At 41.4% G+C, this 23,426-nt stretch overlaps 1 protein-coding gene across 1 annotated transcript in view; it reads left to right on the top strand.

Annotated features, from left to right (window-relative positions):
* The first annotated feature begins 1,403 nt into the window (after positions 1-1,403).
* LOC108784166 (proton-coupled folate transporter-like) overlaps positions 1,404-23,426 on the top strand; it is a 100,438-nt gene continuing 78,415 nt past the window's right edge. Inside the window, exons 1-6 of the mRNA XM_018552892.1 lie at positions 1,404-1,658; positions 4,966-5,015; positions 5,371-5,517; positions 10,428-10,488; positions 11,878-11,916; positions 13,129-13,876. Of these exons, the coding sequence (XP_018408394.1) occupies positions 1,404-1,658; positions 4,966-5,015; positions 5,371-5,517; positions 10,428-10,488; positions 11,878-11,916; positions 13,129-13,876 (1,300 nt within the window). The remainder of the gene's footprint in view (positions 1,659-4,965; positions 5,016-5,370; positions 5,518-10,427; positions 10,489-11,877; positions 11,917-13,128; positions 13,877-23,426) is intronic.

The raw sequence follows: 23,426 nt of genomic DNA, 5'->3' as shown, positions 1-23,426 counted from the left end.
TTTACATTACACTGAAAATTTTCTGCACACCTATAATAAGAAAAATATGTAGACTGCCTCAACCAACCTCTCCTCCTAATAATGCATGCTGCATGGCTGCCAGGGCCAGATTTGCCACAAGGCCTCTGAGGCTCGGCCTTGGGACAACTGGGAGCAGAGGGGAAGCAGGGATGTGGAATCTCCTGATGCCCGGGACATGCAGTTCCGGGTGCCAGAGGGTAAGTTGTTTTCTACATTTAGCCCTGCTTCAGGGCTTCAGCGATGTCACCAAGATCACTTGTTATAACACTGCAGGTCCGTCCTCCCCCTGCCACCGTGCACCTCTCTTTGCCGGCTGGAGATCCTCAGGATGGAGAGCGGGGAGCAGAGCAAGATCACTTGTTATAACACTGCAGGTCCGTCCTCCCCCTGCCACCGTGCACCTCTCTTTGCCGGCTGGAGATCCTCAGGATGGAGAGCGGGGAGCAGAGCAAGATCACTTGTTATAACACTGCAGGTCCGTCCTCCCCCTGCCACCGTGCACCTCTCTTTGCCGGCTGGAGATCCTCAGGATGGAGAGCAGGGCTAAATGTACAGTTGCTCATTTTGTACAAGTGATCTCAGCGACATTTGTGGTATAAATGCTGTTTTTTGGTCCTCACACGTGGTCTGTATCATGTATCATCGTGAAACAAGGGGAGCCAAACCAGAAGACGTCTATGCCGGGGGCCACTGAGGGGAAGTAACCAGCCAGGATGCCCAACTACTATCTCTCAATATATGATAACCATAGGAGCATGAAAAGTGTCAGGTAAGAGTGAAAACAACACAAAAATTTAACAAAAAATAGTTTTCACACTTCCCAGACACTTTTCATGCTCCTATGGTTATCAAGTATTGAGAGATAGTAGTTGGGCATCCTGGCTAGTTACTTCACATCAGTGGCCCCCGGCATAGACGTCTTCTCGTTTGGCTCCCCTTGTTTCACGATGATACATGACTGTGCTGTATATAACTTTGTAAGCAAGTTATCTGCTGTTACCAGCTCTGTGAACTTGTAGTTTCAATATATATATTATGCTGTCTTGGCCTTAAATAGTGTCCTCCATCAATTGTAGTTTACATGGTATTTTAATCACATTTTATCATGTTGTGTACAGTTGTATGTATTTTTATGCTAAAACAATAAATATTTCGTTTTGATACTGATCTATGAACCTAAAAAGTCCCAATTTGTCACGGTTTTTATGCGAATTTGTCTCTATGAACAGAGGTGTAGTGTTAGGTATGTAGTGGGTTAATTTCTGCAATACAGTGTGTAATAGATATCCTACCTTGGATGTGCTTCTTCTAGGATACTTTCCAGCTGCTCCTTAGGGTGTCCCTCTTGTCCTCCAACTCCAATTCCAGCACTGCTGTCTATCATGTCTGCATGGACGCTCAGAAAGACAGGAACACAGGTGGCTGATCAGCTCCTCACTCGTGCACACCAGGGGGTCCTACAGGCACTTCATCTGACCTTAGCTGCCTGTCTCAGTGCCTGCAACACTGACTGCAAGGACCCTCATCTGCTGCTCCAGGCATTGAAAAGGACACCCCTCCCCAGCGGCCGATTCACCTCTCTTACTCAGGCTGTAACTTCCCTGCTCAATACAGCAGAGCAGATCTACATGGAGGAGGTGACTGAACAGGCTGCTGATCCATAGCGTCGGGCAGGCTAGTGCCTGACACTCTGCATCGGACACAGCGGGCCTGCTGAGCCGAACACAATCAAGCTGATTGTGTCTGGCCCTGATTGGAGCCGCAGTGCTAAGGTGCCCTGTAATGTATTAGGCAAATTAGGCGGCCGCGAGGCCCTCGTGAGCGCGAGGCCTAAGGCGACCGCTTAATTTGCCTAATTAGAGAGCCGCCTCTGACAACACATTGCGTGGTAGTGCATTATGATATGTCGTGGTGCGCTGCAACACATAGCTGTTACAAAGGTTGAAAAAAAAAGTTCAACCTATAGAGGTAAAAAAAAAATACCTAAAACAGAATGCTATGCCCACAGTTACCCACAGTTGATCCAGAGGAAGGAAAAAAAGCATGGTTTAATTTGCTTCAACAGGGGAAGAAATTCCTTCCTGACCCTATAAAGCAATTGGAGCTTATTTTACTTATAAATAGTTAATATTTATTAATATTCTGTGCATTTAGGAATGCATCCCAAAAATGTTTTACACAGTTAACTGAGCTAGCTAGAACTAGCCCCTGTGGGAGTCTATTACACATTGTTACAGCTCTAACTGTGAAGAAGCCTTTCCATATGCAAAGATTAAACCTCTTTTCCGCTAGACACAAAAAGTGTCCCTTTGTCCTTTACCAAGCTCACTATATAGACCATTTATGTATACATGGTGATCATATCCCACTTAATTTCCTATTCTCCAGGGAGAACAAATTCAGTTTAGCTAATCTTTCCTCATAGCTGAGCTCCTCCATGCCTCTTATGAGTTTAGTTGTACTTGTCTGCACTTTCTCCAGTTCTACAACATCCTGTTTGTGAACTGGCGCCCACAATTGAGATCTTATGCAAAAGGGCATTTGCTACAATCTGTAAAAAATTTGAATTCTAAAAAATAGGGCCCTGGGTAAAATCTTTCACATTAGAGATGAGGGTATAGCACTACTATGGGTTTGAGGCAAATCCTGCTGGATCAAGATTTGCTGTCCCAGTAATTTTATGGTGAATTTCCCTGGGCCAAATTGTTGGTAATCATAATGGACTGCCTTTGAACTTAAATCAGCTGGCTTAGAAGGGTCAATAATAATGGGTATGTTATGTGCCAGTCACTTCAATAAAAAAAGGAGGGAACAGAGCAGCCATGGTGTCAGTGTATTGGAAGTTGTTGCAGAAAAAAGGATAGGGAAAGCTGACAAACTAGATAATGCAAGATTGGGGTCAGTAAGGAAACTGCACTTTTATTCTGATTGGTAGCTCTTTGGGCAATGTATTACTTTTATGCCTTTTTTGTTATTATTACTCTGGGGTTATTTGTCCTTTATTTTATTTTGTGATATTGTTGATTTAAGGCCAGCGGTCACTTTTAGCTGCTTTCCTGTCCATAGCAATCTTTTTTGTTGCTGATATATTTTATTGTATGTTGATAGGACCTTTTTTAGTTAAATTTGTTGTTTGTTTTTTTGCTGCAAGGCTCCCTTTTAAAAAAGTTTGCTCTTATTTCAGGAGTAGTATTTTGGAGTTTTTGTATCTTTTGGGGGTTACTAAATTTTTCTTTTATGTTATTAGGGCCCTCTTTTAAAATCCTATGATTTTCGGCAGGTTTTCCAGCGTGCTAGGAAGATGAAAGTCATGTGACCGTACAATAGATGCGGTCGCACGCTGCCCATACACCTGTCGATTATCATACGATTGCGGGATCACCCGTGATTATCGTACGATAATCGGCAGGTGTATGGGCACCTTTAGGATGTTCAAAGTGCAGCATTACCTTGTTACTGACCACAGACTTCCTTTTGCTTGCAGCACACAGCTGCATCGTTTGAAGGAAAACATTTAAATAAGTGCAAGAACAGTGTGCAACAAAACCAACACATTATATCACTCACATACTCCTAGAATGAGATCCTAATAGGTTGGACTTGATGGACTAATGTCTTTATTCAACCTCAAATACTATGTAACTATGTAACATTCACCGCATTCTCCTCTCCTCCTCCTATAGTAAAAATAGTATACCTAATCAGTGTATGCCTAACTTCTATCACTGCTGTGTTATTTGTGGTCAAATAGGTGCTGCCTGTGTATGCTGATGCTGAGACTGTCCATGAAAATGGTACTGTTCTGTAACACCACATAGAGCTTTAAGGTATCTCCAAACATGGTATTTAAAGTATTTTTGTGTTTTCAATGATGCTCTTGAAATTGCATGAAAAAGCTCTCTCCCTGCTATATACACATTCGCATTGGTGCTTGTCCCCCATTACAGTACCCAGCTTCCCATAATTTTTTTGACAGAAGAAAAAATGGCCAAAGCTAAAAACACGATTTGCTCCTAGACTTCAGTGGGATTTTCCTCAGAGTTCAGGTTTGTAGAATATTGAGAAAGTTTCCCTGAACCCTTTGCAAATCAAATTTGGACAGTTTTGCCAATCATTGTCATGGTCTTTATCTTTTAGGGCCCATTCACACCATGTCCAGATCATCTCCAGACCAGACCAGTTTCCGGACCCAAAATGCATCCTAATGTATCCCTATGCTATTTCTGGCCTCTGTTCACAACAGCGCAGTCCGTTCCAGACCAGACCAGAAAAATACTACTTTTCCTAGTTTGTCTGGTCTGGAATGCACTGGAAGGCATACAAATTCATAAAAAATGCATACAAATGCACTGGAATGCACCTGTAAGACCATTTTAAGCATATAAAAAATCCAACGTGGCAAAATCATGGTAAAAACGACGCACTTAAACCTGCACTTAAAAAGAAATGTTTCCAGCACCTCTTATATTAAATGTCCCGATTGCTCTTCATTAGAATATTAATACTGTATGATGATACTATGCTATTTTCCTTCAAGATGACTATGGCTTCCAGTTTAGGTCAGCAGACCATTCGTATTAATTATTTCTTTCAGCCATATTTAATGGGCTATTCATAGATGTAATTGCTAACTTGGGAAAGCATTGAACCTGTTTCAAAGGTTAGAGCTTTCTTTATTTATTCATGGGACTGATTCATTACTATTTATGAGGACTATGAGATGTGAATTTTACTAGCTTATATTATTGATGCAATATTTCAATCAAATATAAATTGGGAATATATATATGTTGTAGGCACTGAAAATGTTGTGCATTTTCCATTTGTGAGCTCAGTATGGCCCCCCCTACAATCAGCACAAATAAAAACTCCAGTGTGTTTCTCTAACACGTTTGTGCTGTTTTGTGCTATAAAAATTAACATGTGTGCTGCTTTTATTGTTAGGCGCCATTCACTTCAATGGCCCGCCAGGCCCCCTACTGCTCGGCCAAAAAGTGAGCCGGCTGCAATGCGATGCAGTGCGTTTCCGGCCGGAACGCACTGCAAGTGGTGTGAACAGGCCTTAAAACGGTACCAAGAACACGGCTGCAGGAGCAGCCATTTTCTTGGTATAATCACTTCCAGCGGAGGACGTACATATATGTCAACCCGGATGAAGTGGTTAAAAACACACACACACACACGTAATGAAACACACATATTAAAACAGAGACACACATAGCTTCATTAATGGAAAAAAAAATCACACACACACATAAAAAAAAACACACAATAAAAACACACACACACACAACTAATAACAATTGTTAATTAAAAAATGTCCCCCTCTCCTGCTTATCTGTTTTGCAGGAAGGGGGGCTGCATCCCTGCGGATTATCCTAATGGTCAAGTGGATGATCAGTGTGATCTGCATCTCAGGCTGATGCAGACCATACGAATTGATCCCTGCAAATCAGCAGCAGCACCACGAGGGATCGATCAGTATGATCTGCATCAGTAAGAGATGCAGATCATACTGATACCCCGCTAGACCACCAGGGAATGATTTTCATTTAATATATTGCCGTTTCGGCTATATTTTAAATGAGATGTGGGCTACTCGCGGTGGCCATCTTTAAAAACCTAATGTGCAGTCAGTCACAGACAGGAGGACACCGGAGGCCCGCACAGAGAACACCAATTGAGGATCTCGAATGTGCGGGCCCCGGCTTCCTCCGGTGCTGCGGGGGCCCGGGCGGCCGCCTCCACCTACTGCCAGTCAACTGTACGGCCGTCAGCCGATATTCATGCTAGGTTCACGGGCCCCTCACGTGGCCCGGGCCCCTTACTTAACTATGGGCCGTACCCCCCCTGACGGCGGCCCTGGTGGCAAGTCAGCTGGATACAGCCTGTGTGGCAAGTGTGCTGGATACAGCCTGTGTGGGAGAGGTTTAAAGTGATAACCTGAAGCCGGTGAGACTTTGAAAAACATTATTTTGCTTAAAGACAAAGCTAAAGTTGTGTTCTTACAATGGAGAATCCTGTGTGAGGGATGTCCCCAGTTATGAATTCCAGGGTTGGGGGGTGGGGCGGAGGAGCAAGCGTTGGCTGGTGATTAGAAGCCACAAGTTTCAGGATGGCTGAGCGGTGAGAACGGAGCCGCTGTCATCATGTCAGTTTCCAGATGACAGTGGCTCTGTGCATGCCCGAGCGGGGGATCGATAAGTATCATTGATATTTACCAATCCTCTGTGCAGCACAAACACCGGAGTGATCGTGTGATCATTCCAGTGTTTGTGAATAACTGGGGACAAATAGGGGGTTATTCACAAAGCTGCCGAAGGCAGCCGTGTGAATAACCAACCCGAAGTGAAGTGAGCCGAACGCCGTTTGGCTATTCACTTCAGGCCTGTACAGCTGATTTCAGCCGTACACCGACTGAAATCAGCCGTACAACGGCTTGCTGCGGCTGGGTTCGGGTCGGCCGAAGTGCAGAAGGAGTTTGACTCAGCTAATCCAACATCTGGATCGGCTTAGCCGAACCTCCGGCAGGCTACTCGTTGCTGTTCGGCCTATTCTCATAGGGCCCAAACAGCAGTGAGTGAATAGCCGAATGCCGCAGAGCGCCCTTCGGCTCAGCTATTCTGCTCGGTACCTCTGCGGTACTGAGCAGAATAGAAAAAAGAGAAGAAAAGGAGAAAATGATTGGGCTAAATCAATAGGAAAAAATTGCAAAAAATTAAAAAATGGCTTGGCCAGCTGATTTGAAAAATGTTCTGGAGGGCTTGGCAGCGAAAGGGTTAAATAAAAGTGGGCAGGAAGCCCTAATAAGAAGATGTTTGTGAGTGGAATACTTCCTTAATGCGCTACCATTTGAAGCTATATCTTACACTGTGTAAAGATGCACATAGTACCTGTTTCAAGCTCCCTGAACAGGGGAGAAACTGATTTACTTATGAGCTTTTGAGTAGGAAGCTAGGAATTTATGTAGAAGATTCAGGGCAAGAGGCGATAAAGATAAAATCCTGAGACCTGAGAAGGATACAAATGGGCAAAGGATTTGAGAAATAATTAAGATATTCAAAAATCACCTAAATATGAAGATTCAACCATTTGATTTATTACTAGATATTCCAAAACAAAGTCCACAAGTCAATAAAATATGGGAGGAATATTGGCACTGGTTATTAAGAGATCCTATTATATCCAAGCTGGTTACATCTGTACCCTATGACATATATGCGTCCTAGATCTATTAGAGACAATCTGGTGCATAGTCATTTCCTTCGGTGATGAGGAGCTTGTTGTCACACCAAGGGTACCTACAAATGTTGCTCCTGTTCAATTTGCAAATTTGTAATTTCAGGAAGTAGTCTGAACTCTTTAATGGAAGGGTTATTTATTCAAAACATTATACCAATTGTGATACTAAAAGGTGTTATTTATTTCCTTGTGTGCTCATGTGGAGGGATATGTATTGTTAAGACCAAGCATCAATTCAAAATTAGGATGTCAGATCATATTTCAGACATCTCATCTGAAAACTTATGTTCACCATTAGCGCAAGATGCAATATAAACATAATGATTATATGCAATTCCCCTCCCTCTGAGTACTTGCAGAATTTCCAAAAATTAAAGAGGAGAAGCTCTGCCTATGATCTTGAGATTACACTAACCTGTCTGAGGATTGTGCGGTTTTTTTTTAGCTTGTGGACTTTTGGACTCTTTTGATTCACACCTGTGTGTTGCGGGAACACGTGCCCCATTCGTGCTCATTTTTGCACCACATTTGCAGTGCGTCCCTATTGATTTTAATGGGTTCATATATGCACAACAAATGTGGCAAAAAATCTCATGTAGTATTTCGCACATTCTGCGTTTTTTGCATTATCTTGGTCTGATTTGTTTTACATTTTAAAAACCTGGCATTTTTACAGGGGTGTGTAGACTTTTTATATACATTATAAGGTACCGTATTTTGCGCTCCATAAGGCGCACCGGACCATAGGACGCAGAGAGGGTAGGGTTCTGACAGCTGTAGTTAGTGACAGCTGAGACAGGTATTGCTGTGATTACAGCGCCACGGTCTCAGTGATCACACAGAGCAGACGTCTGCTCTAGGCGCTCTATGGTGAGCTCCTATGCCATGGTCACGGATCCCCCAGAGGAGCGGGGGACCCCGAAAACCGCGGTGGGGGTACCGGACAGGATCGATGCTGCTCCTTTCCTACAAGTGATCTAATCAGATCACTTGTATCAAAATGAGCGGTGGCTCCACACTATACATTTAGCTCTGCTTGGCAGGAGCCGGGCTAAATGAACAAAAAACTACTGGCCCGGCCCTGGCGCCCGAAACTGCATGTCCCGGGCTTCGGGCGATAGGGATGAGGGAGCTCTCACACATTCACTCCATAAGATCCACTGACATTTTTGCCCGCCTTTTGGGGAGAAAAACATGCTTCTTATGGAGCGAAAAATAAGCCATACTACAACAAAAAAGATTCTACTAGTTTCTTAGGTTTGTGAACACCAGAAATGGCATGAGAAACAAGTAACCAATGAGATATAACACAGGTGAGTACTTACAGTATGTCATAATTATCAGATAATATTAGCCGATCCAAGTTCATAGTGGAGGATAATGGAAAGAAAATATATATGCATACATAACCTCCCCCCAAAAAAAAAAACAAGGTATACCAACAAATTGGATCATAACTAGCCTTACGGTCTCAATGTAAATTATGATTTGTAACTTTCTCTTTGATATACTGTATGTTTTTTATTTTGTTTCCATTATCCTCTGAAATGGACTGAGATTAGCCACTAGCATGCAATGACTATGAAGGTATTACTCACCTGTGTATCGACCTTACTGCATGTATAAATATACTGTATGTCATTGGGTACTTATTTCTTGTGTCATTACCAAAGTTTATGTATGTAAGTAGTCCGTAGAAATCTGTTAGCTATAAACTTGATGTGGCTTGTAAAAGGGCATCTGCCCAAAACTGTTGCTCATATACTGCAAGTCTGCATTTATAAATCATTCACCTACCCATAAATCATCTGTGCAGCCATGTACAGGAGCCTAGGATACTTTTTATCATATAAAAAAATACACTGTTGTTGTTTTTACAAAAAAACAGCTTAATCTCTCCCTCTTACATGGGAACATGTAAAAACTGCTTACTTAATGTTCAGTGATGCTGTATAATATTTGTGGCCACTGTCTCTGAAGTAATAGAGAGTTCCACGATTTTACAGCTTTCACGGTAAAGAATCTCCTTCGCTGTATCAGATTAAACCTTTTCTCTTCCAGTTTCAACTGATGGTGTCTTGTCTTCTTGAGTGAACTAACCGTAAACAGTTTATTACTGATGATCCCATCACCATTAAACAATTTGTACATTAATATCATACCCCCTCTCAATCTCATCTTTTCAAGAGTGAACACATTTAATGCATGCAGTCTTTGCTCATGGTTTATGTCCTCTAACCTCTTTATTATCTTTGTGGCCATTCTTTGGACTTTCTCCAGCTCAAGGACATCCTTTCTGTGGATCGGTGACCAAAACTGGACCACATACTCAAGATGTGGCCGAACCAGTATTTTGTACGACGGGAGAATTATGGATTTGTCTTTAGAGTATATTCCCTTTTTTTGCATGATATGATTGGCATTGCATGCTGTTACTAAGGTGGCTGTCCACTAGGACTCCCAAATCTTTTTCCACCTCGGATTCCCCCAGTGGGATGCCCAGTAAGGAGTGGTTTACATGTGTATTTTTAATTCCAAAATGTATAACTTTACACTTCTCAATATTAAACCTCATCTGCCATGCCCACCCCCCTATTTTATCCAGGTCTTCCTGTAAAATTGCTGTCTTTTGTCAAATGTATTGCCCCACAAATTGTGGTACCATCAGCAAAGACTGAAATATTGCTATTAATACCAGTCCCTATATCATTGATAAAAAGGTTGAATAGTAATGGCCCCAAGATGGAATTCTGGGGCATGCCACTGCCAACCAAAGACCATTCGGAAAATGAGCCATTTATTGATACTCACTGGACACGTTCACTTATCAAGTTCTCTATCCAAATATACACCATTGCATCTATGCCCAACGATTGAAGCTTGTAGATTAGATGTTTTTGAGGTACCGTGTCGAATGCTTTTGCAAAATCAAGATACACTATGTCCACTGGCTTTCCTCCATCTAGGTTGCCACTAACCTCCTCATAGAATATCTGTAAAAAATAAGGCAAGGCAGTTGGACTTGCTGTATTTTTCTTGAAGATGTTTCACTGGTCATCTAACGAGCTTTCTCAATTCAGAAAATGTTCATCTCTGGAATGTGGGGTTGTGGCTTTGAGGTGTGTTTGGGCACCCTGTGTTGACCTTTTTGTTAAACTTTGTAGAAAAGACAAGTGCAGAGAGAGACTTCCACTGCTTTTTCTACATCAGTTTCACTACTTGCAGGTTTGTTGCAGGTGCTAGCCACGGAGCCATCCATACTCCATAGCAAATTCAATCCAAAGAAACAGCCACACACTGCAATCTTCACCCGGAACTCCTTTATTTGTGTAAAATCCAAAATACGTAAACATAACCCTCATAACCAGAATGCTAACATCTTTGGTAACAAAAGACCTGATTATATTAGGAATATATTATTATATTAGGAATACAACTTTTTGTTTACACTATATAAGGTTCATTTGCAGAAACATTTAATTTTTTTCACATGTGATTAGTCCAGTCTGTACAGATCTATCAATTATCAAAGATGGTACCGAAGCTAGCCATTTGATAGAAAGACTCTGATCTATAATGTGTTAATTATATTAACTTTGTTGATTGATTTACTTAAGATCACGCTTGTAAACAATTATTTTGTGTTCAATAATCAATATTGTATGCCAGTTTATACTTAAACAAGATAGAAAATGTTAATGCTTATATGAACACTTTCGTAAAAGGAATTGGGGGGTGGGGCAAAATATACCAATGTACAAAAGGATAAATCAAATACATATTAATATAAACACATTTAGACAATAAAAAAACCATTTATATTAAGTCCAAATGAATTGAACAAATCATGCATGCTATGAGGACTAATCAAATATATAGAGAGCCTGGTGACTCTTACTTCTTGCCTTACAAGTTTTATGTTTATAAAGCATATTCTGGAATCAAAGAAGCTGAACCAAGTAAAATAGAGACAGATGGGGAAAACCATGATAGGGAAAGGGAAGAAGAATGAGGAGATAGCGAGAAGTACATAGGACAATAGGGTCAAGGGGCGCAGAACAGGGTACAGTAGAAAAGAGGGGTTCCAGGCATTCTCCAGTAAGTAAAACAAACGACAAACGCACTCAACAATTTGTTACCAGTTATACAGTAAGGTGCACACGAAATGACTCACAGATCAGAATTCGATTCTTTAGTTTTTAAATTTCCATCCTGCCACTCTCTTTAGATCTCTAACATGTAGCCAACTTAAGTGGGTTAACTGAATAGTCAGTAATAATGTAAAGAAAAATGGTTACAGGTGATGGTTACTAAATAAGACAATAGGGGATACTAAAAGAGAGAAATTGAGTGATGAATCACTGCCTGGTAGGAACTTGAGAAAAATAAATCACCACATATACCGTTCATGTTTCAATTATATCCACACCAATTGTTTTCTATTGCAAAGAAATATGGTCATTTACTTACAGAAAACGACCTTTACATGCTATTAATTCAAGTATCCCCTCTGCAATCATTATGCAGAAGGAGAACCATATAAAGCAGACTAGTCAGAGCAGGCTTTCAGAAAGAAAGTACCTAACTCCTTTTTTTTTACCCTCTTGCCACTAGAAAGACGGTCACCGCTCTATGCAAGCAGATGAACGGAAAGTGAGCAAGCAGCAGTATGTTTTTGCTCACCTACCAATCAATAGAGCCAACGTGTGACAGTTTCAATGTCACACGTCGGCTCTAACTATGGGGACAGGTGTAATTCAAGCATCCCATACTTCTTCTTTAAGTGACTGGTCCTGTTACTATAGTATAAGCTACCGTATTTTTCGCTCCATAAGACGCACCTGACCATAAGACGCACCTAGGTTTAGAGGAAAAAAAGGCTGCTTTTTTTAATGTTGTGCGGCTGTGCGTGGCTCCACCAGTTACATCATCCATACCTGCGTGTGTTCACAGGGGCTGGGGTCTTAAATTTTTTTTAATTTTAGCGTATTTAACTTTTTTAAACTTCTTTTTTTTTTTGTATTTTAGCTTATTTAATTTTTTTTTTTACTTCATTGCTGGGAGCAATAGCCAGGCTGCTATTGGATATTTCAAATTGCAATAGCCAATAACAGGCTGGCTACTGCACCCGCCCACTGCCTGCTGTCAATCAGCAGAGGAGGGACCTTAAGTTCTCCTCCTTCAGGTCCACCTCTGTTGATTGACAGCAGGCAGTGGGCGGGTGCAAAAGCCAGCCTGTTATTGGCTACTGCAATTTAAAAGAGCCAATAACAGGTTGGCTATTGTGGTCAGCTGCTGGACAGGAGAGGAGCGCGGGCGCCGCGGAGGGGTGAGTAGACGGCACGGTGAGGAAGCTCACAGACTGTCGGAGGTTTCTCTGTACACTCTGTAATCGGCTGCCTGTCCCCACTGACACAGATCGCTGCAGCCGATTACAGCCTGTAGGGAGAAACCACTGACAGTCTGTGAGGCTGCAGCGAAGAGAATGGGATGGGCACACATTGTCAGCCCCCCGCCTGAGCTCTCACACATTACCCTGCGGGAGCCACTGAGCGCGTGTGTACAGCTTGGTGGAATATTGGCTCCATAAGATGCACAGACATTTTTGACCGCCTTTTGGGGGAAAAAAGTGCGTCTTATGGAGCGAAAAATACGGTATTTTAACAGAGCTCATTGTGAAACTGCCATAGTCACACTTTGTCTTGTTCTATTTATTTATTATGACTGTGTGACTTATGACTTAAAACTGTTGTGCTGCTATGTGAAACATGTTTCCTTGTGTTTTTATTAGAATGACAAAAAGTATCTTATCTTGCCTATAAAGTTTAAATATTATTTTTAAATGTCAATGTTGTTGTATTCCAGGTTTGTCAAGAACTGTACAATGACACTGAATGCAGTGGTATCCAGAAAAACAAAGATGAATATGAAGTTGTCCAAAGCAGAGGATCCTATATTATGCTTATATACATTGCAATTATGAGCATAATGTCCGTTCTACCAGCACTCATTCTTGGGAATTGGTCAGATAAGGGTAGTCGCCGGCTTGGAATGATCTTGCCTTCTGCTTTCGCTGTTGCAAGTGGAGGGCTTTTTATTGCAATCTACTGTTTTAAAGAAATGACTTATTACTGGACCTTTGCTGCTGCTGCTTTGATTGGCATTTCTGGAGGACATGTCTCAATGTTTTTAAGTGTTTTTAGTTATTTGGCTGACATTACGGAAAATTCTCAGCGCACTTTTAGAATGGGAATTGCTGAATCAATGGTATTTATTGGAGGAACTTCTGGCTTTCTGCTGGGTGGAACCTTACTTCAGCATAGCACATTCACCATAGTGTTTGGTGTATATTGTGGCTGTAATTTGCTTGCAGCACTGTATGTGCTGTTTTGGTTACAGGAATCAAGGTCTTCCAGTGTATATAGTAAACTGTATGAGGAGTATCATGGTGGTGATGATGACTGTAGTACAAGTGAAGTCCCTCTAAAAAGATCCTTCATAACATATATTAAAGGATCATTTAGCACTATTTGCAAGAAGCGTGAAGGTCACAATAGAATGAAGTTTCATCTCATCCTAATCTCTGTTTTCCTAATTAATATCTGCAATGTTGGTAAGTTACTGGGATCAATACACATAGAAGCAGAGTTTTGTAATATGTGATATTTTTTTTAACAAAAATGAAAATGCATTGTAATAAACATAATGAGAGGGGGCAACCTAGATGTGTAAGTAAGTGAATGAAATTTGATAAATGTCCTGGGTAATAATTCTAGCTGAGGGGGGTTTATAAATGTTTTGGAGGACTTGAAACATATGCCCTGTGAAATGGCATGGTGTGCATTACTTGAAATAACCATTGAACATTGACGATGTCCGAGGCTTTTTCAGCAGTGAACGTGATGATGGCTAAGTCCTCCTTGGGATATATTTTGGCATTTTCTAGAACTCCAAATTTTACTTTCAGATGTTGGAAATAGGCATGGGCTCAATGTTCGAGTCAAACATTGGCAGGTACTGTGTTCGCGAACACACGAACTGTCCGGGCTGTTTGCCCGCAAGCACCCCGCACAAGTCACTGTGCCTTGTGAGCCCTGATTGGCTAAAGCGTTGCCCAATCAGGACCCAGTACTCTGTAAGAGCCATTATTGGGCAAAGTCATGATGACTTTGCCCAATCATGGCTCAACTATTACAACTGTAAACAGTTGGGCTGAGGGTGTTCGCCGCAAATGGACGGGACGGCGTTGATTTTTAAAAAATTATTTCTATTTATCTTTTTTTGTTTTATTTTGTCGAGTCGTCATCATCATGGACAACCCTGGACGTCATAATTGACGCTGGATTACGTTGGTGGATCCATTTTTTCCACTTGTCAAAAACTTGTCTTTTGTTCTTTCTTCCAAATAATGGATTTTTTTTAAAAGTCTGGCCCCTTTTTTTACAATTTAATTTAACTCTTTAATGAATGGGTATGGTGTACAAGTAGCCCTTACTCATTCACAAGGGGGCTGCATCTGGGTGCCCCTTTATTAAAGGGGTACCCTGATGTGAATAAGCCCCCTGCCCGCACCCCCACAACCAATGCCCCAGGGCTTGTGGGGAAAAGCATCGGCATGGGGACAAGGTGCTTTTCCAGTGGTAGGGAGGAAGGGCTGCTCGCTCATCCTCCCCCTTTCCTGCCCTGCTAGACCTCTGCTCGGATCAAGAGTCTGGTATGGAATTTTAGGGGTGACCCTACATTTTGTTCCTGCCATTTTTGAGGGTGAGGTTCCTCCTTCAAATTCCTACCAGACCTTAAGGGCCTGGTATGACTTTAAGGGGGAACCCCACACACTTTTTTTTTTCATGGAGTCTCTCCTAAAATTCCTACAAGACCTTAAGGTTCTGGTATGACCTTTGGAGGGAACCCCATGCTTTTTAACCTTTTTTTTTTTAAATGGGGGGTCCCTCCTAACATTCCTGCCAGACCTAAAAGGTCTGGTATTGTTTGGGACGGGGAACCACACGTTTTTTTTTTATGTCATTTTTTTCTTTACAAGTGTAATTTTTGCTGCAGCAGGTTCTATACATCGTACAGATGTGCCACTTTACAGGCAGTTTAAAGGGATCCCCCAGGCACAATATTTAAAGGAATTTGTATTTTTTATTGTTTCACTTTAAGTGATGTTAAAATCACTGTTTCTTTAAAAAATTCTATTTTTTAAAAGTGTTTTTTTCATTGATACATGTCCCCCAGGGCGGTACCTAAATCCCCATACCCTTTTTATGGCCAATAACTTGCAAATAAGCCTTCAAAAGGGGGTTAATTGATTTTCAAAGTTCTAGCCCCATAGACTTGCATTGAGTTCGAGTTTGAATTCAAACTTTTTCCATGTTTGAAAGTTCAAATTCAAACTGAAAAGGGTGCTGTTGGGCTCATCACTAGTTGGAAACTGCTGTTCTGGCTTTTACAATGACACAGTGGGATGGATGAATTAGGTCCCAAAGTAGATCTGCCAAGGGTAATGAAAACATTTTAGAATGCATTTTGGCATCTACCGGAGTGAGATCGTTTTCTATTAATCTGGTAAACTGGGGCCATTCCCTTTTTTTCAAAGTATCTTAATATATGCTTTAGCTCCTGTGGGTAAATATTGTCCTCCATCTCACATGTGTTAATACATTGCATCAAGGTGTTTAGTGTGATTTCCTGGGACATTTTGTAGAATACAGTGGAGTAGCCATCTGTAAACTGGTTGTGTTATTTGTGAGATTTTGATAATGTAAGTGATTTCCTCCAGGGTTGCCCTGATGGAGGTTTTCTGAGTCCTCTGAGCTGTATAGTTTGGTTCAAATAGAATGCTGGTAGTGGGTATATCTGTCCTCACTGTCAAACATGGTGGAATTGTAATCCTCTTCCCACAAAGTTCCAATTGTAAAGTATTTGTAATCTTGGAGCTTTTTTATCTTGTGCTAATAGTTTAAGGAAATGTCTTAGATTGTTATGAAGCATCAATGCCTCAGCCTTGCCCAGCATGAGGGGGAACCCAGCAGCTTTCCCACCCACAACTTCTGCATGTGATACATTTTCACAGATGACAAATGTGCTTCTAGCAATATTGGCATGTAATTGTTTCCAATGTTGGTGTACTTTTTATCTGTTCAGTTAGCTGTTATACACTGCAGGATACTATTTGCATAAGAGGGTGGAAGGGAGTTTAGCTGCATAGAGACATTGGTACCATCACTAAGTATCATGAGTCCTTTAATAGGAATGGGATTCCCAGCAAAGGATAACAAGAAAAAAATTGTTAATATACAGTTATCTGTAAATGTGTCAAGAAAGATGTTAGAAAAAAAGAGGCGCAAATGTTCTACTTATCAGTCTCATGCATTTCTTTTACAGAGGTGAGCAGATTTGGGTGAATGCTTGCACTTACAGGCCACCTCCATTGAATAGTCCACAAAGAGTAAACGATTATATAATTTGAAGAGCTTTCACTTTTTATAATGATGACATATGGATGTAGAATATAGTTCAGTTAGGGTACTTACTTTGTCATGCTTTGGAAAACTAATGATGGTAGGGTTACTTCTCATTGAATCGTTCTCTAGGTCTTCTAGAGCTTGCTTAATCTTCTCTATTATCTTATCACTATATTGGAAGTGTAAATTCATCTTCCAATGTAGAGATGCAGTGCTCTGCATCTGTGAGGTGTTGGGCCTGCTCCAACATAGCCTGCTACAGCTACTCAATGCATGGGGTAATACTTTGTCTACCTTCTCCATGATAGAAGGGGGTTATGAGCTTGCTTCCTCCTTAGTGATTCTGTCATCTAAGGTTTTATCATCCTCATTGGAGGATGAACAGGAGTCGGAGTGTTCCCTTGCTGGCAGTATTGAGTAGTCTACAGCCATCTTTGTTTGCCAGGTCATCAAGGCGCCTGTGGAAGCCTATGTAACAAGTGTGAAATTGACCTGTTGCAAACCAAATATCAGTACCTTTGGTGGTATGCTTTTGTATGGGCTAGTTTTGTTTGTGTTGTAAGACATGAGATAGCAGAAGCTTTTGATCCTCCTGGCTTCTTCATTCAGTGCTGGAACCACAAGTCACTTCAACAGTTTTAAGTGATAGGTGGGAGGTGCCTCTCCTTGAATTCCCTGTGACTTCACTGACTATAAAGCTGGCCATACACCGTTAGTTTGTTTTTAATTTAGCCTGCAGGCTGAAAAAATAAATTTAACAGATTTAAAGAGTAATTCCCCCAAAAAATCAATCATTTCTGGCTTGTCAGTGTATATTACAAGGATTTAAACATGGTTTTGTTGCAGTTTCCTAACTGTTTCTGTTCTAAAGAAAAGCTGTTTGTTGCAGTATGTCCTTTCCAAACTGATTCCTGAATAGGAGAGTGTGGGCTTATTAAATTAAGCTGATGGGCTTCCTGTGTTGTAATAGGGAAAGGTGCAGTGTCTCTATCCCTTTAGTAGTAATTAACCCCCAGGGAATATCTCATCAAGAAATGAAATTCCTATTGCAAGGATGCCAAAAATGATCTTGTATCTCAGTGCAGACTTCTGGGAAAATCAGTCAACCAATTACAGACACAGGATATTTATGGGGGCGTTCCGTACACCAACTGTGTACAGAATGCCTCAAGGTCACCAAAATGCATTTAGAACATTACAGCAGCTACATGTTTAAATGGAAAGGTAATTTTTAATAACATTGAATTACAAAATAGCTTGTGCTCAATTATATATGCTATAATGTTTTTTTTAAAGATTTGTTTTCTTTTTTTACATTTTAAAAGTTGAGTTACCTTTTAATGAATTTCCCACTGTGGTTATTGTATTCTGACAGTGATGGGTGTGCCACTGTCACAATACCAGAACAGTGACTGCAGTTGATTGGTTGGAGTCACTGTTTGGCACAATATTTTCTGCCCTTCTTTAACAGGGCTACCCACTTAGCGGTTCATCAAAAAAATCACAAAATGTGCTCAGTGTATGTCCAGTTTACGCCTATATGATGTTCAAGTTTCCTGCATACTTAAAACCATCAAAATAACAGAAATTGTCAGACAATATCTGTAAATAGTGTTTCCAATGTTAAGTGTAGTATTTACAAGCAAAATATATAGAAGGGAATTTATCAAAACTGGAGCAGCCAGAATCTGGAGGAACTGTATGTGGCAACCAATCAGGTTCTCTCTTTCATTTTCAAACCTTAACTGAACAAACTGAAAAGAGAAGCTTGATTGGTTACTATAGGCAACTGCTCCAGATTCTGTCTGCTCTAGTATTGATACCCCCCCACCCCCATAGTGTTTTGACTAAATAACTTTTAACATCATGGAAGTTGCTTTGATGGACATGATTATTCAGCAGAGCAGCTTTTGAAGAACGGAGGGCTTATTTAGCCATGGCTTCAAATATTGGTTCTGGTGACTCAGGTAACCAGGAAAAAGGCTACAAACTGCACTACAGGGTGTACCCTCTTTCTGGCAGTGAAACTGCAAACTTTTTGGGATTTGTGAACTTTGTGACTGCGGGTATTGGTAAACCCAAACTTGATACCTACACACACACACACCTAACTGGTTAGATGCATTATGATATATTCTACATCATCTTATAATAACTACATGATCATATACAAAACAACAATGCATAGAGGTTGCATTGAAAAGATTCCTCATTTCCACAGAAATGAGTGAGACATAAAGAATAACATTTCACAAATACAAATGAAGCATTACAAAATCCTTAAACTTTACAGAGAGTACTTTTTTGGGGAGAACCCTTCTTAAAGCACTGCACAAATGCTGAAAGGCATGAGAACTTGTATCTGCATGACAGGGAGCGGCACCTTTATTGCCACATTGCCATGGGGATATAAGCCCACATGTATGGTAAACTGGGTTAAATATACTGTATGTAGAGGGGTGTGCACACTTTTTTGAAAACAAAAATCTATTTAATTAAAAAAAAAAAGAATAAAAATACTTTAAGCCCCCCAGTGCTGAAACTGAGTAAAAAAAACAAAAACACTTCAGCATTATGGAGATCTGGGAGCAGCTGTACACTGGTGCACAATCACTAACTAATGTGTAAGCAGTAATAGACCAGAATTGACTGGAGCAAGTAGTAGTGACAACAAATCTACAAGCTACAGGAAAGTGTTGCTTCAAACTTGTAATTCCTAAATCCCCCTACATGGCACACTGTTACCCGGAGAAAACTTAGCCACCTCGACCCTGTTCTTCTCTACTCTGCTACTGACTAGCTATATGACAAAATATCACCCCTGTCCTGGCTGGCCTGGCTACTTCTGTCTACAACAGCTCGCTCTCATCCTCTATAGACACTTTGGCTCCCCTCACTACACGCAGGGCCACATCGGGCCACATCCACTACAACCATGGCAAACAAAAGAAATCCAACATCTAAAAAGACATAGCCGCACTCTTGAATGACTGTGGCGGAAAGCAAGGCTTCTGCAAGACTTCACCCTCTATAAAGCTGCCCTCCTAAAATATAATTCCTTCCTCCGTGATGCCAAACAGACTTATTTTGTCACTCTCATTACACACTCTCATCCAGATCAACTCTTTTCTACTTTTAACTCTCTACTATGTCCCCATCTCCTCTACTCGCTAACTCACTCACTGCCCAGGACATTGCCATTCATTTCAAAAACAAAATAGATACAATTCTGGATCAAATCCCCACTGTCCAGTCATCTTCCCCTATTAATGTACCAAGCAAAACAGATGACAAACGCACTCATCAATTCGTCACCAGCTTTACAGCAAGGTGCACACGGAATGGGCTTTAAACAGTAAAACAGCAAAAGGTTTTCCTGGCACACTCACAAGCTAGCATGTAAAAAAACTTGTCGTCTCACACTAATGTTAAAAACAGAGGTTTGGATACACGCCTTCTCTCACACTCTTTTGACCCTGTCACCACAGAGGAGGTTACAAATCTTCTCTCAAACACCCACCTCACCACTTGCCCCCTGGACCCTGTTCCCTCACCACTTCAGTCACCCTCTTGCTCTATCCTACACTCTCTTACTCACAATTTCAACCTCTAACTCTTTACTGGCATCTTTTCCTCCCCTCTAAAGCATGCACTGGTCACCCCAATACCCAAAAAACCCTCACTGGACCATACCAACCTCAACAATCTCAGACCAATCTCCTTACTCCAAGTCACCTCCAAACTCCTAGAAAGCATTATCTACAGCTGTCTGAGCTGCCACCTCGCTGATAACAACCTTCTCAATCCCTTACAGTCTGGCTTTCGCCCCTAAACTCCACTGAAACTGCCCTCCTAAAACACACTAATGACTTACTAACAGCTAAAAACAATAGCCACTACTCTTTACTCTTGCTATTACACCTTTTTGCTGCTTTTGACACTGTTGACCACCTGCTCTGCCTCAAAAAACTTCACTCGCTTGGCCTACAAGACTCTGCTCTTTCATGGTTCTCCTCCTACATATCTAAGCACTCCTTTAGTGTCACCTACAAATCTAACTCCTCCCCTCCTCTTTCTGTAGGGGTCCCCTGAAGCTCTGTCCCTTCTCTTGGACCCCTTCTCTTTATCTACACCTCCTCCTTTGGTCAGTTAATAACCCCACATGACTTCCAATACCATCTCTATGTCGATGACTCTCAAATATATCTTTCTACTCCACAACTCATCCCCTCAGTGTCCTTGTGTGTCACTAATCTACTAACTGACATATCAGTCTAGATGTCACAACACTTCTTAAAACTCAACCTTTCTAAAACTGAGCTCATAATATTTCCTCCCGCCCATGCACCTTCCCCCAACTTTTCCCTTGAGATTGATAACACAACTATCCAACCCTCCCCCCATGAAAAAATTGAGGTCACTATCTTACACAGTCTCTCAAAACAGTGGAATATGGCAACCGTGGAAATACCTACCATCTGGGTTTGACAACTCCCTTCTGGAATCTTGAGCGTGCTCCCATCACCTATTATTCTGGGCCAGATACAAGGCCATGAATGTAGTTTCAGTGACAAAAATGAGGGTGTCTGCCCTGAAGTGATATTAATCACAAGTACATTTCCAGATAGTTTTACTCTATCACAGCTTACATGTTTAAAGACTAGGCTGTCAGTATTAGGATTCGGGCTGTCCCTTTAAGACCAAGCAAAACTCACCTGAGATAGTCCTTGCCTGGGAAGCAAAAATGATTGGCCAATCCATCTTTAAATCACCAGTGTCAGCACACCACCAGTGCTTGTGATAGTGTTGCTACCTTGTGTGCTCCTGCTTGACCCAGCTATTATCTGCTCTAATCCATTTGTGTGACCTGGCTTGTTCTGACTCTGATCTTCCTCTCTGCTGATTCGGTATCATTTGAACTCTGATCTATTTGTGTATGACCCCACTTTTTCTGACCCTGTTCTTCTCCTCACTGCTGGTTCTACATCAGTACCAGCTGTTTACATGCCCGGCTGGATTCTGCTCACGCGCTAGGGGCATGCCCGCGCAGGAAAAAAATTACGTACAGGCACGTCTACCTGCCGGGAAGCGTCCGCCAGTGTATTTACAGTGGGCGGACGGCAATCGATTAATTAATACCTGTAATATTATTTATTTTTTGTAGATAGAGCAAATGATCCCTCAACCCAAAAATTATAGGTTTGTGGTTCCCTAAAATATTTTTAATTTGTTAGTTATAGTGCAAATTACATGTACAAAATGTTTTATACAGATGATGCTTTGTGTTTTGTTCTCTGAATGACTGCACAGCAAAATGTCATTGTATGAGATGTCATTGTATTTAGAACAAACCTTTTCATAATGGCAATGGGCTGAACTGTAGCAAAACTGATTCTGAGTCTGTTGCATTACGTGAAGTGGATGTTTGAATATTTCTTCATTTTAGAAACTAACAAGTTGGTACTTTCTTTAGAAAAAGTCAGGTTTCATTAGACGTAATATAGTTAAATTATCCATGCAATTATTTTCAACTGGCTGGTCTTCTGAGTGAGCAATTCATTTCAGGAAAATAAAAGACCCAAGTAAAAAGAACTGTTAAATTGGTGACAGCATTAGAGAAAAAGAATAACTCTCTTGTGCCTTCCTACCGAATGTTTATCAATAGTGCTACAGAGGTTGCATATTAATGAATCTGAGTGCCCACTAAAAACATACTCTATTCTTGCTCTTTCTTCCCTTGTAGTTCTGATTTACAATATTTAGGTCACACTGCTTTGTCAGTAATGCCTATTTGCTGGAAAAATCATGCTAGCATGCTTTTGGAGTGTGTGTGTGTGTGTGTGTGTGTACATTCATGTGAGAAAGAGGGACACCTTATAAGCACAGGATGTGTGTCAAAAATAAGATGATCTGCAATTCTGTGTAGTTTTAATCACCACATGATCTCTCTCACCTTGAGACTGCAGCCTGCTCTGATCCACAGGACTGGGAGGTATAGGTATAGCCAGATTCCGGTTGCTGATTGATATAGTAGTTACACAGACAGTCCCTATCCTGCCAGTCAATCAATCTCACCATTTAGCTGTGCTCAGGCCAACACCCAATGCTTGAGTGATTGGTAAACTGCCTAGCCCATGACTCCAGTCTGTGTTCGCCCCTGCTGTCCTGCAGTGGTACTTCCCTGGTTAGGGATTTCAGCTTGTTTCTCACTACACTTGATCACTGCCCACCCTGACCACCAGGGGCTGACTTGCAACTTTTAGCCCAGGGGGCAAGTACAACCCAGAGGCCCATGGTGCGGCAACTTGGCCACCCTCCCGCTCTGCCTCTTCCCCCGCCTTCTCCCCGCCCCTGTCTGCCACTTTTACCATCCATGTAACAGTAGTGTGAATGTATTTATCGGTTTAGGAAATGTAAAGCACACTGGTAGTGGAGGGATGCCTCGTCAGGGCTGTGCGCGTGCATGACTGCTGCGACCCTAGAAGTTCTGCCACTAACTCAGAAATACATTGTACAGCATTACAGAATGGCATTGGCTATAGAGAACTACAATTCCCAGCAATACATTATACAGCAATGCAGAATACCATCAGCTATAGAGGACTATAAATCCCAGCAATAATGACTACCAACAGCTATAGAGAACTACAATTCCCAGCAATACCATTATACAGCAATGCAGAACAGCATCAGCTA

The sequence above is a fragment of the Nanorana parkeri genome, unplaced genomic scaffold, assembly GCF_000935625.1.
Source record: "Nanorana parkeri isolate BGI_ZX_2015 unplaced genomic scaffold, ASM93562v1 scaffold100, whole genome shotgun sequence".
Taxonomy (NCBI): domain Eukaryota; kingdom Metazoa; phylum Chordata; class Amphibia; order Anura; family Dicroglossidae; genus Nanorana; species Nanorana parkeri.
Note: the sequence above shows the minus strand (reverse complement) of the source record. Positions and strands in the feature narration are given on the sequence as shown.